The 12,744-nt window shown below is 42.2% G+C and overlaps 1 protein-coding gene across 1 annotated transcript in view; it reads right to left on the bottom strand.

Moving 5' to 3' along the window:
* The window catches only part of HACD3 (3-hydroxyacyl-CoA dehydratase 3), a 1,036,541-nt gene that overhangs the window by 643,467 nt on the left and 380,330 nt on the right, over positions 1-12,744 (bottom strand). Inside the window, exon 5 of the mRNA XM_044076349.1 lies at positions 2,622-2,673. Coding sequence (XP_043932284.1) covers positions 2,622-2,673 — 52 coding nt within the window. The remainder of the gene's footprint in view (positions 1-2,621; positions 2,674-12,744) is intronic.

Here is a 12,744-nt window from a genome sequence, read left to right on the forward strand (position 1 = left end):
CAACAGCTTTTCCACAAGACACACCACATCGTGTTCTAAAAGGCTCCTGGTGAACCTAGTGGATACTCCAGATGGGGAGTCAGGACATTTGAGAAATGGGCTATATGCTTGTCCCAGAAATGGGTCTACCAAGAGAAAGTACCTGGTCCATGCTGCAATGTCTGCTGCTACCGAAGTCTCTAGTTTTGAGACCGGAAGCAAAGGGGTCAGGATCCAGTGAGGTCAGTACAACGCTCGGTGCAGAAGTGGCACTTTGGGCCGAAACGGTTGGTTCCAAAATGGAAACTGAAGTCGAAGTTGTGCCCTGAGCCAAAGTAGCTATAGGTGCCGAAGTCGAAACAGGCATAGTAAGATCTATGATCGGTGCCAGAGGCAGGGTCTGCGCCAATACAGGCATTGGTATCGAAGGTTTTGAGATGGTCAGAACCGAGGAAGGCGGAGCCGAAGTGGCAGATTTATACTCCAACGATAACTTGACAGTATACACAGTCATCATGCAAGTCACTGTTAGGCAAGAAGTACAATGCTTAAAGCTAAAGGTACACTTCTTATGTGACATTTTAACAGAAAGGACACCACAACTAACTGTATAATCCAACAATAATGAAGTCACTCAATTAAAAAAACACAAGAAAATTACCAATATTACAACACATTGTATATGTAAAGAAAGGGAAACACCCGAATAGAGATAAAAAGCTAACAAGTTAGGTAAGAGAAAGCAATATTGAAGAAATACCACAAGGGTAAGGGAAAAGGCCATACCAACAATGGTACTTAAGTTTACCAATGGTAACAATGGGTTGGGTGGAGAATGTATGTTTAGATCGAAGAAGAGACCCTAGAAATATTAAAGCTTTAGTAAAATATGAGAATATCCAAAATTTTTTACACAAATATCAAAAAAGAGTTTACTTCGCTGAGAGCTCGGCTAAAACGCGGCTTTACAGCTATGCAGCAAACGAGATCTGAGGTAACAGGGAGAAGGGCATTCTGGGTAGACTTAGCTCAAGAGTTTTTTTGGCTGGCGCGAACTTGGTAATCGGCCGACTCTGTTCCAAGGGCTCAGAACTGAACCTAGCAGTGATGAATGGAAACATGATTAATAACATCAGATTAAATAATAAAAACACAAGACAATACTTGCTAGTCAAGAGTTCAGAAATAACAGGAAAATGCTTAAAATAATACAGTAGAATAGATCTAACATCAATACAGAAAACAGCTAGACTAAACTTACTATTTTCTATCTACATCTAAGAGCAATCACAGTTCTAAATAAACTTGCATATAGAGCAAAGCAGAGTACTAGTGAGTTGTCGGCAGCTTTAGACAAAATCAAAAATGCTCTCTGTCCTTAAATTGACAACACAGTACTGCTTCACATTACACCATTCTTGACACTTCTCTGGTTTCCCAGGCTAACAAACTCAGAGTTTAACATACTTTTGATCTTGCACCTGGTCAGGAAACCAGAGCAATTAAAGACATTATATATGTGAAATCTACCAATTAACTCTGGTCTCAAAACAATAGAAAAAATCTGCTGGTTCAGACATCACGGCTCAGGCTTGACTTATCATTGACTTAGCAGCTTTCTTCCAGCAGAGTGCACTGTTACATTTTCCACATTCAACATTTAACACAAATTTCTTCCATTTAAGAGAACAAGCCTGTGGCTTATTTTAATAATATTTACAAATGACAGAATTATTTACAAAATTCTAGCTAGGCTGGCAGCCTTCACATTATCTTCACAGTGTGCATCAAAGATCAAATGGCTAGGAAACATGTCTGAAATAGAGATCCTTTTAAAGACAGCAATGGAGGAAGCCACACCTTTAGACAAATGTACTGAGTGAACATTGGATTTGTAATAACAGACAAGTTAGCTGCCTGACAGAGAAACAATGTAGCTGGCAGACCATTTTAGTACTGCCTGCTTGACAACTGTAAGCCTTGCCCCCACTTAAATTAAAAGAACAGATGTCATCCTAAGCATGTGCATCACATCCAGATAACTCCTGAACTGTAAATACATATCCAGGGTTTGAAAGGTCCTTTCTTTCCTGGCTTCTACTGCAAAGAAAACCTGATGATTTGTGGAATGATTAAAGAAAACCTCCAAAAACTACATTAGGAAGGAAATTAAATTATGTCCTGGGGAACCCCTACTTTGGTGATTAAGATCTCTGCCTCACAGCTCCAAGGTTCAGTTCTACTCTTGTCATGTGGACAACTTGTTAGTATGCCAAGTACGTGGCTTTTTACAGGTAATCTACTTTTCTTCCACCTCCAAACTATGTGGACGACTGACTAGTCCAAACTAGCCTCACAATGCACTTGAAGAACCAGCCATGGTGGAAATGGATTTATAAGGTTTATTTACCTAGGCAACAGAAAAATAAAGAAAAAAAAACTAATTGAAAGCTGTGTTGTCCTCAGTGTCAAAGCTAAACCACAGAAAATTATATGCACTCGAGTAACAAAGGGGTCACAAGAAAAATGTCAAAATAAAGAAGCTAAACGCAAATTGTGCAACTACAGTTTACCCAGGTTTTTTAAATCACTCCATGCTACTTCGTCATTACTGAGAATACAATGCTAATTTTAAAACTTACAGTCTTTTGGAATCCTTGACTTGATTGAGACTTTGTTTATCTGTTCTTCTTCCTAGAGATGAATCAAATAAGTAAAAATAATATCTCCAAGTAACCTCAATATCTTCAGGTTTTCTGATGAAGCGCAACATATTTTTTGCAGCCACAGAGGAAACCAGTTTTTCAAAACCAAACATAACTCAAAAATAAAATTAGTTTCATTAACACCACCAGCCATATGCCAAACCATATCACTGTACCTCTACAGAACACATCATAGCACTGCAGATATGCCGACCACATCTGTGACATGCACCATTTTAAAGCAAAAGCAGCACTACTTCCTTCATGAATTTTTGCATAAAAAGATATCTCACACTTGCAAAGCATGCAGCTTAAAGAACTAATCAAAATAAGCTCCAATTGGGCAAATGGAATGGAAACATTACGGATATCCACACCTCCAGGCTAGTAGCTCAGCGTAATGCACCTGAGATTATATAAGTGCAACTAACTCTGGGGAAGACCGCAATCCAAATTGTAACATGCTACAGATCCCCCACCATGCCCCAGGATTCCCACTCCATTTCTTGATGCACTGAAAAATATTAGGGTACAACCCAACAACCTAATAATGGGTGATTTCAAATACCCCACCATTAACTGGGAAAACTACTCATGTACCAAACCTTTTGCTCAACATTTTCTGGAATTCATAAATTCCAACACCTTGGATGAACTTATCCACACCCGTACAAGGAGCAGCAATATCCTAGACCTGGTCATTACCAACATGGGCGACTGGTGTTCCACAGAGGTCAATTCCACGTTGGTCAGATCAGACCACAAGCTAATCAGCCTAGACATCCATATTTCACCCCCACTCCCCATTAGGGAAACCACTGTAAAAAATTTCTCCAAAGCCAACTTCATGCTTAAGACAGAAGTGGCAAACTTCACAACACCCATGCAGACAGACAATATAGGTACAACTGCGGAATCCTACACAAATGCACTTTATAAGCACTTACACAATTGCATGGATCGTGCTATCCCTAACAGAACCAAGATGATATCCTCCAAAAAAAGAGGAAGCCAATCTGGTGGTCCCCTGCCATAAACAAACACTACAACAGAAGAAAAACTGTTGCAAGAATGTAAAATCCCATGACTGGTGGAACTCCCTGGTCAGCCTCAGTAAGAAGCTGAGATCCCTCATAAAATCTTCCAAAGCTAGTTATGAAAACAAAATCGCCATTGATTCTAAAGACAACCACAAAGCATTCTATTGCTATGTCAAGAATCTCAATGGCAACACTCAGATCTACTCTGAGTTACAGCACAATGGCACTAATTATACAGAGCCAACTGATACTGCTAACATCCTGGCAGATAGGTTCAGTGCTAACTTTACCCCTCTCACCCCCTAAAGGGCCCATCTCTATACCAGAAGAATGCAAAGTTCCTGTAATCACTGCTGCACAGGTAAAAACCACACACTCCAAAGCCAAGAACACAGCATCCATGGGACCTGACAACATCCCAGCCTGCTATCTACATGAGCTACAGAATGAACTGGCACTCCACCCAAGCACCATGTTCAATCACAGCCTCACCTCAGGCTTTGTGCCCACTGAATGGCGCACAGTGACAATTATCCCATTCCACAAAGGGGAAGCCACCACAGACTGCCCCATTAGCCTAACAAGCCTGGTCTGCAAAGCCATGGAACTTATAAACAAAGACATTGGTAATCTCCAAACTCTGGACGCCACCCACTTCGGGTTTGTAAAAGGCAGATCATGTCTCCTAAACCTGACTGACTTCTTTGAAGCAGTCACCAAAGCCGTAGATGAGGGTAAGGTGGTTCACACAGCCTATCTAGATGTCACCAAGGCTTTTGACACCATCTCCCACTCTGGAATTATAAACTCACTAAACTAGGTATAAGTCCCTATGTCACAAGATGGGTTGCCAATTGGCTCACTGACAAAACCCACGGTGTGAAAGCAGCCGACTCCAAATCAGACTTCAGACCAGTGACAACTGGAGGACCACAGGGTTCAGTCCTGGGTCCTCTCCTGTTTGGTATCCACTTTTCTGAAGTACAGGCTAACACAGAAGGTCTTTCGATAACGAAGTTCGCAGAGGACTGCAAACTAGGTGCCAGAACTGAAACTCCTAACGATGTGGACATCCTACAAAAGGGTCTCACTGAAACAGATGCCTGGTATCAAAGCCATGGCCTCAAGCTCAATGCCAAAAAGTGCACAGTCATCCCCTTTAGTAAAAACTCTGTACCCATGAACAACCACATAGGTGGGTAGTCTACTGAACACCGAAAGTGTGATAAGAGACCTTGGGACACAGGTGGACAGTAGTCTCTCCTTTGATAATCACATCTTCACAGTAGTCAGGAAATCTTTCTACGTGGCACATCATCACAAAAGTTTTCACATCCAGGAAAAAAAAAGAGGTCATTATCCCCCTCTACTTGTCACTCATTAGACCCATTATAGAGTAAAATGCCCCTTTTGGTATGTACCTCACAAGACATCTACAACCGGAAAGGCCACAGAAATTCCTCAAAAAGAGGATTACTGGCCTCAAACAGATGCCCTATGCAGACCATCTCAAAAAACTCCAGCTTTACTCCGTCACATATTGCCTACTCAGAGGCGATCTCTGCCTAACATACAAAGCTATGTCAAACCCAGAGCTTTTGGACATGCTCCACTTAAAGAAATCCCAATCCCTCCGAGCTACATGCTCTAGGGACCTAAACCTTGTCACCACAATAAACAGAACATGCTGGAGGGATAGATTCCTGTCCCAAAGACTTCCCATACCTTGGAACAAACTACCTATCTATATCAAACAAAGCTCCTCATTAGCACTCCTCAAGAAAAATCTTGACTGGATGGGAAATAGAAATTCACCCCGGGATCACCTCTGTGCCTCTGCTCAACATGGGGCACAGGAAATTTATTTTCTTGGGTGGCGAAAGCCAGGGTACCTTTTTGACTATGCTTGTATAGGCCCTAGGGCTGATAGCCTAGTACCTACCTATGAACCTATGAAAAGCCAATGAAAAAGATTCAACAGTAAAGATACAGTAGATGCCCTCTTATCCGGTCTCGCTAGGACAGGACATTAGGCTGGATAAACGAATGGTTAATCAGAAAAAGCAAACAAACCTGATCATGAAGGGATTCACATCCAGATCAGGAGAGGTCATTGTACCCCTGTACTCTTCACTTATCAGACCAATGATTGAGTACAACGCCCCATTCGGAATGTACCTTACCCGACACCTGCAGCAGTTGGAAAGACCCCAAAAGTTCCTCACCAAAAGGATAAAGGGGCTCAAACATATGTCATACGCTGCCCGACTGAAGAAACTCCAGCTCTATTCAGTCGCATACCGTCTGCTCAGAGGTGATCTGTGCCTGACATACAAGGCCATGTCCAACCCGGAATTAATGGACATGCTCCACCTCAAAAAATCCAAATCCACCAGAGCCACGAGAGCAAGAGACTTAAACCTCAACACGGATATAAATAGGACGTGCTGGAGGGACAGATTCATCACCCAGAGACTCCCTACACTATGGAACAGAATCCCAGTCCATGTGAGGCAGAGCCCCTCACTGACTCTGTTCAAGAGAAATCTTGATGAGTGGATGGGAGATCATAGGTTTACCCAGGGAATCATCTCTGTGTCACTGCTGGACAGAGGCACAGCAAACTAATGGGTATAGTATTCTCATCCTAAGGGGTGGTGAAAGCCAGACACACTCTGGCTAGGCTTATAAATGCCCTAGGGCAGATAGCCTAGTATGAACCTATGAACCTATTTGCAGGTTATAAATCAGCTAGAACAAGTATGAACCTATGAACCTATTTGCAGGTTATAAATCAGCTAGAACAGGATGTGTGTCAGTATGCATTTTTCTCATAAATATTAAGTCTAAAACTCAAATGTCTGTCATTTAGTCCAGAGGAGGAGGAAGTGCTTTTCTTCTCTGTTGTCTTTTGCTAGGACTATGGCAGAAATTTGATGACAGGTTAAAGACAGGCCAGATAAGAGGTAGTCTACTTTATGAATAACATGTCATTTATGACAAACTGCCAAGTATTGTTACACTTCAGGCAAACTAACTGAAATCTCATAACAGATGCATACTGGACCCAACCAAAAATATTTTGGCAGATACAAATACATTTAGGGAAGTCACTTTTTACCAAACTTCAGCTGTGAGGCAAGTTTCCAGACGGTCAGCACCCAAAAAGCTTGGATACATGCTGAGAAGATTAGACTCAGCATAACAGCTTGTACATCAAAGTTCAAGTCCCGTAATCCTGTGACAAGCAATGTTGAACAATGCCTGCTTAAAGTGTGATCAGCCAACACTCATAAAATAAGTAACCAAGAAAGCTGCCTACTGCAGTAATCAACACATCAAGGCAATTCAGTCAGCTTGCAAAGAAAGTAGTATATATAACCAAGTACAATCTTTTGTCCAAGACCCAACATGGTTTCTGACTCAACCAATAAACTACAGCTCTCCCTAGGTTCAACAACATAGTTATAACAAAAAATAGGAAACAAAGGTAAAGGCAATGTAGTTTCATCACTGTTCCACAACCTAAAGTACTCAAATACAGAGTCTCTCCAAAAGCCCTTTTTGATATTGCTACACTAGAATTCTCCCTGTCCGTTCTTTTCTGGTTCCACAGCTATATATCCAATCGCCAGCAAGCAGTAAATGGTGGCATCATCTCACAGGAATTTCAAGCAGTCTCAGCACGTGTTTCAAGGATCTAGACTTTGCCCTCACTTAGTTAAAAACTTCATAAACTTCATACACCCACTCAACTGATCAACCTCATACAATATGCCGATGATTCAACCTTCATTTGCTGTGCCCCATTCATGAATAAATTACAGGAAAACACCCACCACACTTTTACTGACATCGAATCCTGGCTATTTCTCAATCTCCCAAAAACATACTATTCGCTACAAAACAATACTTAAACCAGAAATAAACATTTCACATTACCTCAAGTAACACTAAAGTATAAACAAAGTAAAATAAAACTACTTGGAGTCGTAATTGATGGCAATCTCAAGTCTAACCATCATATATTTAAAAAAAATCCGCTTACTCTACAGGGTCAAACAGTATCAAACACTGCTAAGATTATCCTTACCATCAACCTATCTCCTCTCATCACAACTCTGTTTTCCCCATTCTTACAAACATCAATATCACCCAGAATGCTACACTGACCACATGCTGCTACAAAGTAGCTAAATTTGCAACCAACCTTCCATGTACACAACACACCACTAGCTGCTATTAAAACAGATAACACTGGCTGAAACTTCCTAACTAGCTCACAACCTATTATACTCTCCAGATAAACACCCAGTACTACATAATACACTTAATATACTGCCTTAGACAACCACAGACCTTCTCTCTACCAATGAAGTACTACTATCAACAAGTCACAAAATGTTGGAGATTCTCTCTCTTTCTCTACTCCCATTAGTCTCAACTCTCGGGAATCAAATCCCTACCGACTTAAAATGGGTAGGAAAAGTAAATACAGTCAAAACCTTATTTTACACCTAAAACAAACGTGTCTGTCATTCTTGTTCCCCAGGGTAGTCTCCTCCTCAAACCATTCTCGTATGCTACTCTAACTTCCAAATGCCTTTCTAGCCCTCCTTAAAATAATCTGCCATCTATAACATTCACTAACCAGAGCAGATACTCTTCACTTTTACTCTTCTCATCAACTAACACTCCACTATCCATCCATCTTGCCATCTTCCCATGCACACCCCACCTTAAGCTTTAACTTCTAGTTTTTCTTATCAGATACATTTATCTAAGACATTATCTAAATCATTTTTGCAACTATGCATTACCCTTCAAGTTACCGTTCTTCCAAAATGAGTCTTGTTAAAGTTTAGATTTTGCGTAAAAAAAAAAATCTGATGTATTGTGTTATAAATTTAAAAATCTTTTTTTCTGTCAGGATTCATGTCATTTTCTCTTGTGGAGCCCTCCAATGAAAATGGGTCTTGCAGAGTCAGACTTTCCCAGTCAAGGGCAAATAAAACATTAAGCCTTCACATGGCGATACAGGCATCCAAACCAATCATATCAAGAACTCCACTTCAGTGGTCACAAGCTCCTCCACCTTACGCGATCCTTTCCCGTCAAAGATCAACGAATTTCTGTGGAGAAGAACTGAAGGAGCCTGAAATAAAAGCAATGGTATGAACATTCAACAAGACTGAGAAAGTACAGTTGTGTACCTACCATAAATGTAGATGTTCGAGTGTATTCACTGTTGCAGTCATTACACTTGGGTTATCCCGCTGGCAGGCTACTTGCAGTCGGGCCTGAATTCCAAAGTCCTGGTCCGGCGTCGGTTGCTGTCGCCTCTTCCCTGATGTCAGTGTGCCAGGGGTATATAAGATGCAGCAGACACCATTTTCTTCAGTTTTAATTGCCCCAGATGTCAGGTGCCCCCAAAAGGGTATGCTAAAAAACATCACTTATAAAAAGCATGCATTAAAATAAACATTACCTTCATCTACAAGCAAATGCACCACATAGGTTGTATAGAATAGAGAAGTACAGATAAGTCCCAGCAAAGAATGGGGGATGGTGGGTGGGTAACCTGGACTGCAACAGTGAATACACTCGAACATCTACATTTATGGTAGGTACACAACTGTACTATGTTCATCATGTCTCACTGTTGCAGTCATTACACTTGGGTTGAATCCAGGGTTGCCAGATTTCCAGCCCCCCAGGTAGGGACAAAAAAAAAAAGAAGGTCTCTCACAGCAACAAAAAAAAAGGTCTTTAATGCGGAACACATTAAAGAACAGAGCTTGCTCAGTAGCCCTTCACTAAACACGGAGCTTCTCGTGTTTAATGCATTGCAGTTCCGCATTCAACACAAGTAGCTCCGTGTTCAGCGATTTTTGATTGGCCCGTATACCAGCATATGAGCAAATCAAAAATCGCTAAACACAGAGCTTCTTGTGTTTAATGCGGAACACAAGAAGCTCCGTGTTTAGCAATTTTTGATTGGCCCATATGCCAGGTATACGGGACAATCAAAAAAAAAAAAAAAGCGGAGGCTGGCCGGGATTTAAACCGGCAGGGCGGGACTCGGGATCAGGCTGCTGATCTCGGGACAGTCCCACCCAAATAGGAACGTCTGGCAACCCTGGTTGAATCCCAAAGCTGAGGTTGGGCGGCTGGGTCTAAATAGAATTAGGAGTGGCTACGAGGCCCTGCAGAACTGCAGTGGCAAAGCCTGCTCTGGATTTAGAGTAAAGAGGTAAGTGGTCGTGCTTAGTAAAAGTGTGCACTGAAGTCCAAGTTGCAGTCTCCAAAATATCCTTGGTTGGTACTCCTCTGATGAAGGCTGCTGAGGTGGCTGCTGCCCTGGTAGAATGTGGTCTAATGCCCTTAGGCACTGATTTGCCATGTTGTGAATAGCAGAAACTAATGCAGTGTCCTATCCATTTTGAAATAGTCTGCTTTGAGATAGCCTTTCCTTGTGATCCTGCAGCATATGCCACTAAACATTGCTCAGTCTTTCTGAAAGCTTTAGTTTTGTCCAAGTAGAAGTGTAGCTGTCTGTGTATGTCCAAAGAATGCAGAAGTCTCTCCTTTTATTCTGTGGGTTTGGGTAAAAAGTAGGCAAATGAATGGTTTGGTTAAGAGCCACACTGGACACTTCCTTAGGCATAAATGTTGGGTTTGCCCTTAGAAAAACCCTGTCCAGATGGAAGATAATAAAAGGTTCCACAGCCATTAATGCCTGTAACTCAGACTCCTCTTGCTGAAGTTATTGCTTGGAGCAGAGCTGTTTTCCATAAGAATTTTATCTCAGCTGTATTGGCTGGCTCAAAAGGAGGCAGTGTGAGTTTTTCCAAGACAAAATTGAGGTCCCATGCAGGTACTGGTGCTCTCCTTGGTCGTCTTATGTTTTTGCCCCCCCGAGGTACTGCCTAAGCAATGGATGTGAAAAAATAGGTGGGTCCGTATTGTAATGAGCTGAAATGGCAGAGACATGGATCTTAATTGATGAGAAGGACAGGCCTTTGTCCAGCATCTCAGATATTGTATAATCTGTGGAATATTTGGAACAAGCGTGTCAATTCCTTGTGCCTGGTTCCAAGCACAGAATCTCTTCCATTTTTTTGCATAAGATTTTCTGGTGCTGGGCTTTTGGAGGTAGAAGCACCCCCATTGTTTGGGCCTGTATGAGCCCTGGAGCTGTTGTCTGCCTCTAGGGCGTCTGTATCTGCCTCTTTGTGGCCTGTCTGATACGGGAAAGGACCAATTCTTAGATTTAGGGTTCTGAGTTGGTTGTGCAGGATCTGATTGTTTTGTTGGATCAGTGAATGAGGAATTTGAGGCAATGTCCAGGCTGGGCCTTGAGACAAGCTCCTTAGGATTGGGTACCAGTGCTGGCATGGCCAATCCAGGGCAATTAGTATCATTTGTGGCTTCTTTTGTCTGACCTTTAGGAGTACCTTGGGGAGGAAAGGCAGTGGAGGAAAGGCATATACTGTAAGATTGTTCCAGCTGAATGACAAAGCATCCACTTTCCATGCTTGTTTGTGATAAGTCCTTGTGCAGAATCTCTGAAGTTGGCAGTTGTGAGGGGAGGCAAAAAGATCTATGTCTGGGCATCCCCATTTTCTTGTTATGTTGAAGATTTGAGGAACTAGTTTCCACTTGTGAGGATCCATGAGATTTCTGCTTAGTTCATCTGCCAGAGCATTTGTTTTTCCTGGCAGGAATTGTGCTTGCAGGTGTACTTGGTAAGTCAATGCCGTGTTCCACAAAATCATGGCTTGTCTGCACAGGGGGTAGGAATGTGTGCCCCCCCTGCTTGTTTATGTACCACATGACTGTGGTGTTGTCCGTCTTTATCAGCAGCTGTTCTGGATGAAGTAGGTCCTTGAAGGCTGTGAGGGCATTTTGTACAGCTAGAATCTCTTTCTGATTGATGTGAAGATGCCTTTGGCTTGCGGGGCCATGTGCCCTGAATACATTTTCCTGCCATGTGGGCCCCCAGGCATAATCTGATGCATCTGTTGTTAGTGTTTGCCCGGCTGTGGGTAAAGTGAATGGCTGCCCCTTGTTGTGGTGACAGGCCTGTGCCCACCAACGAAACTCCTGCTGCAGGCAGGGAATGAGTGAAATTAATGATTACAGGCTGTGGCAATGTTGAGTCCAAACACTTTTTAGATACCATTGTAGTTTCCTCATATGCAGTCTTGCATATGGAAATAGCAGAATGCAGGATGCCATGTAGCCCAGAGCCTGCAGAATTTTTCTTGCAGATAACTGGGTCTTTGTTGCCATGCTTTCAAAGTAAGAAGTCAGTTGCCTCTGTTTGTCTGGCGTGAAATAAGCCATCTGGGCAGTTGCATTTAAGCTTGCACCCAGGTATATTATCTCTTGAGAGGGTACTAGTTTTGATTTCTTTTCGTTTACTGTGTACCCTAGGCAAATTAGTAATCTTTTTACAAAGCCAGATGCTTTAGTAGAATGTCTTTGGTCTCTGCTTGAATAAGGCAGTCGTCCAAGTAGGGATATATTTGAATTCCTCTTTGTCTGCAATATGCAATTACTGGTGCCAGGCATTTTGTGAAGACCCTTGGCGCAGTAGATAAGCCAAAGGGTAGTACAGAGAATTGGTAGTGCATTGAGCCAGCTATGAATCTGGGGTATCTTCTGCAAGATTGTCTGATTGGAACATGCAGGTAATACCTCTTTGAGGTCCAAAGTTAAAAGCCAAGCCTTCTTGCCCAGCATGGGAAAAAAAGCTGCTGCAGAGTCAACATTTTGAATTTTGGAACGTCCAGAAAAGTAGTTAGAATAGACAGGTCCAGAATTGGTCTCCATGCCTTGTCCTTTCTTGGTACTAAAAAGTCTTGAGTAAAATCCTTGTCTCTGCTCTTGTTGTGGCACTGGCTGAATAGCCCTCATGTCCATGAGAGATGAAACTTGTTTTTGTGCCTCTGCCCATTGATTGTGTGGCTGGTCTGGCATACCTTTTGCCTATGGAAGGGTGTGAGTGGAACCTG

This window comes from Protopterus annectens, chromosome 7.part0 (genome assembly GCF_019279795.1).
Source record: "Protopterus annectens isolate FY-2018-M chromosome 7.part0, PAN1.0, whole genome shotgun sequence".
NCBI classification, from domain to species: Eukaryota; Metazoa; Chordata; order Ceratodontiformes; family Protopteridae; genus Protopterus; species Protopterus annectens.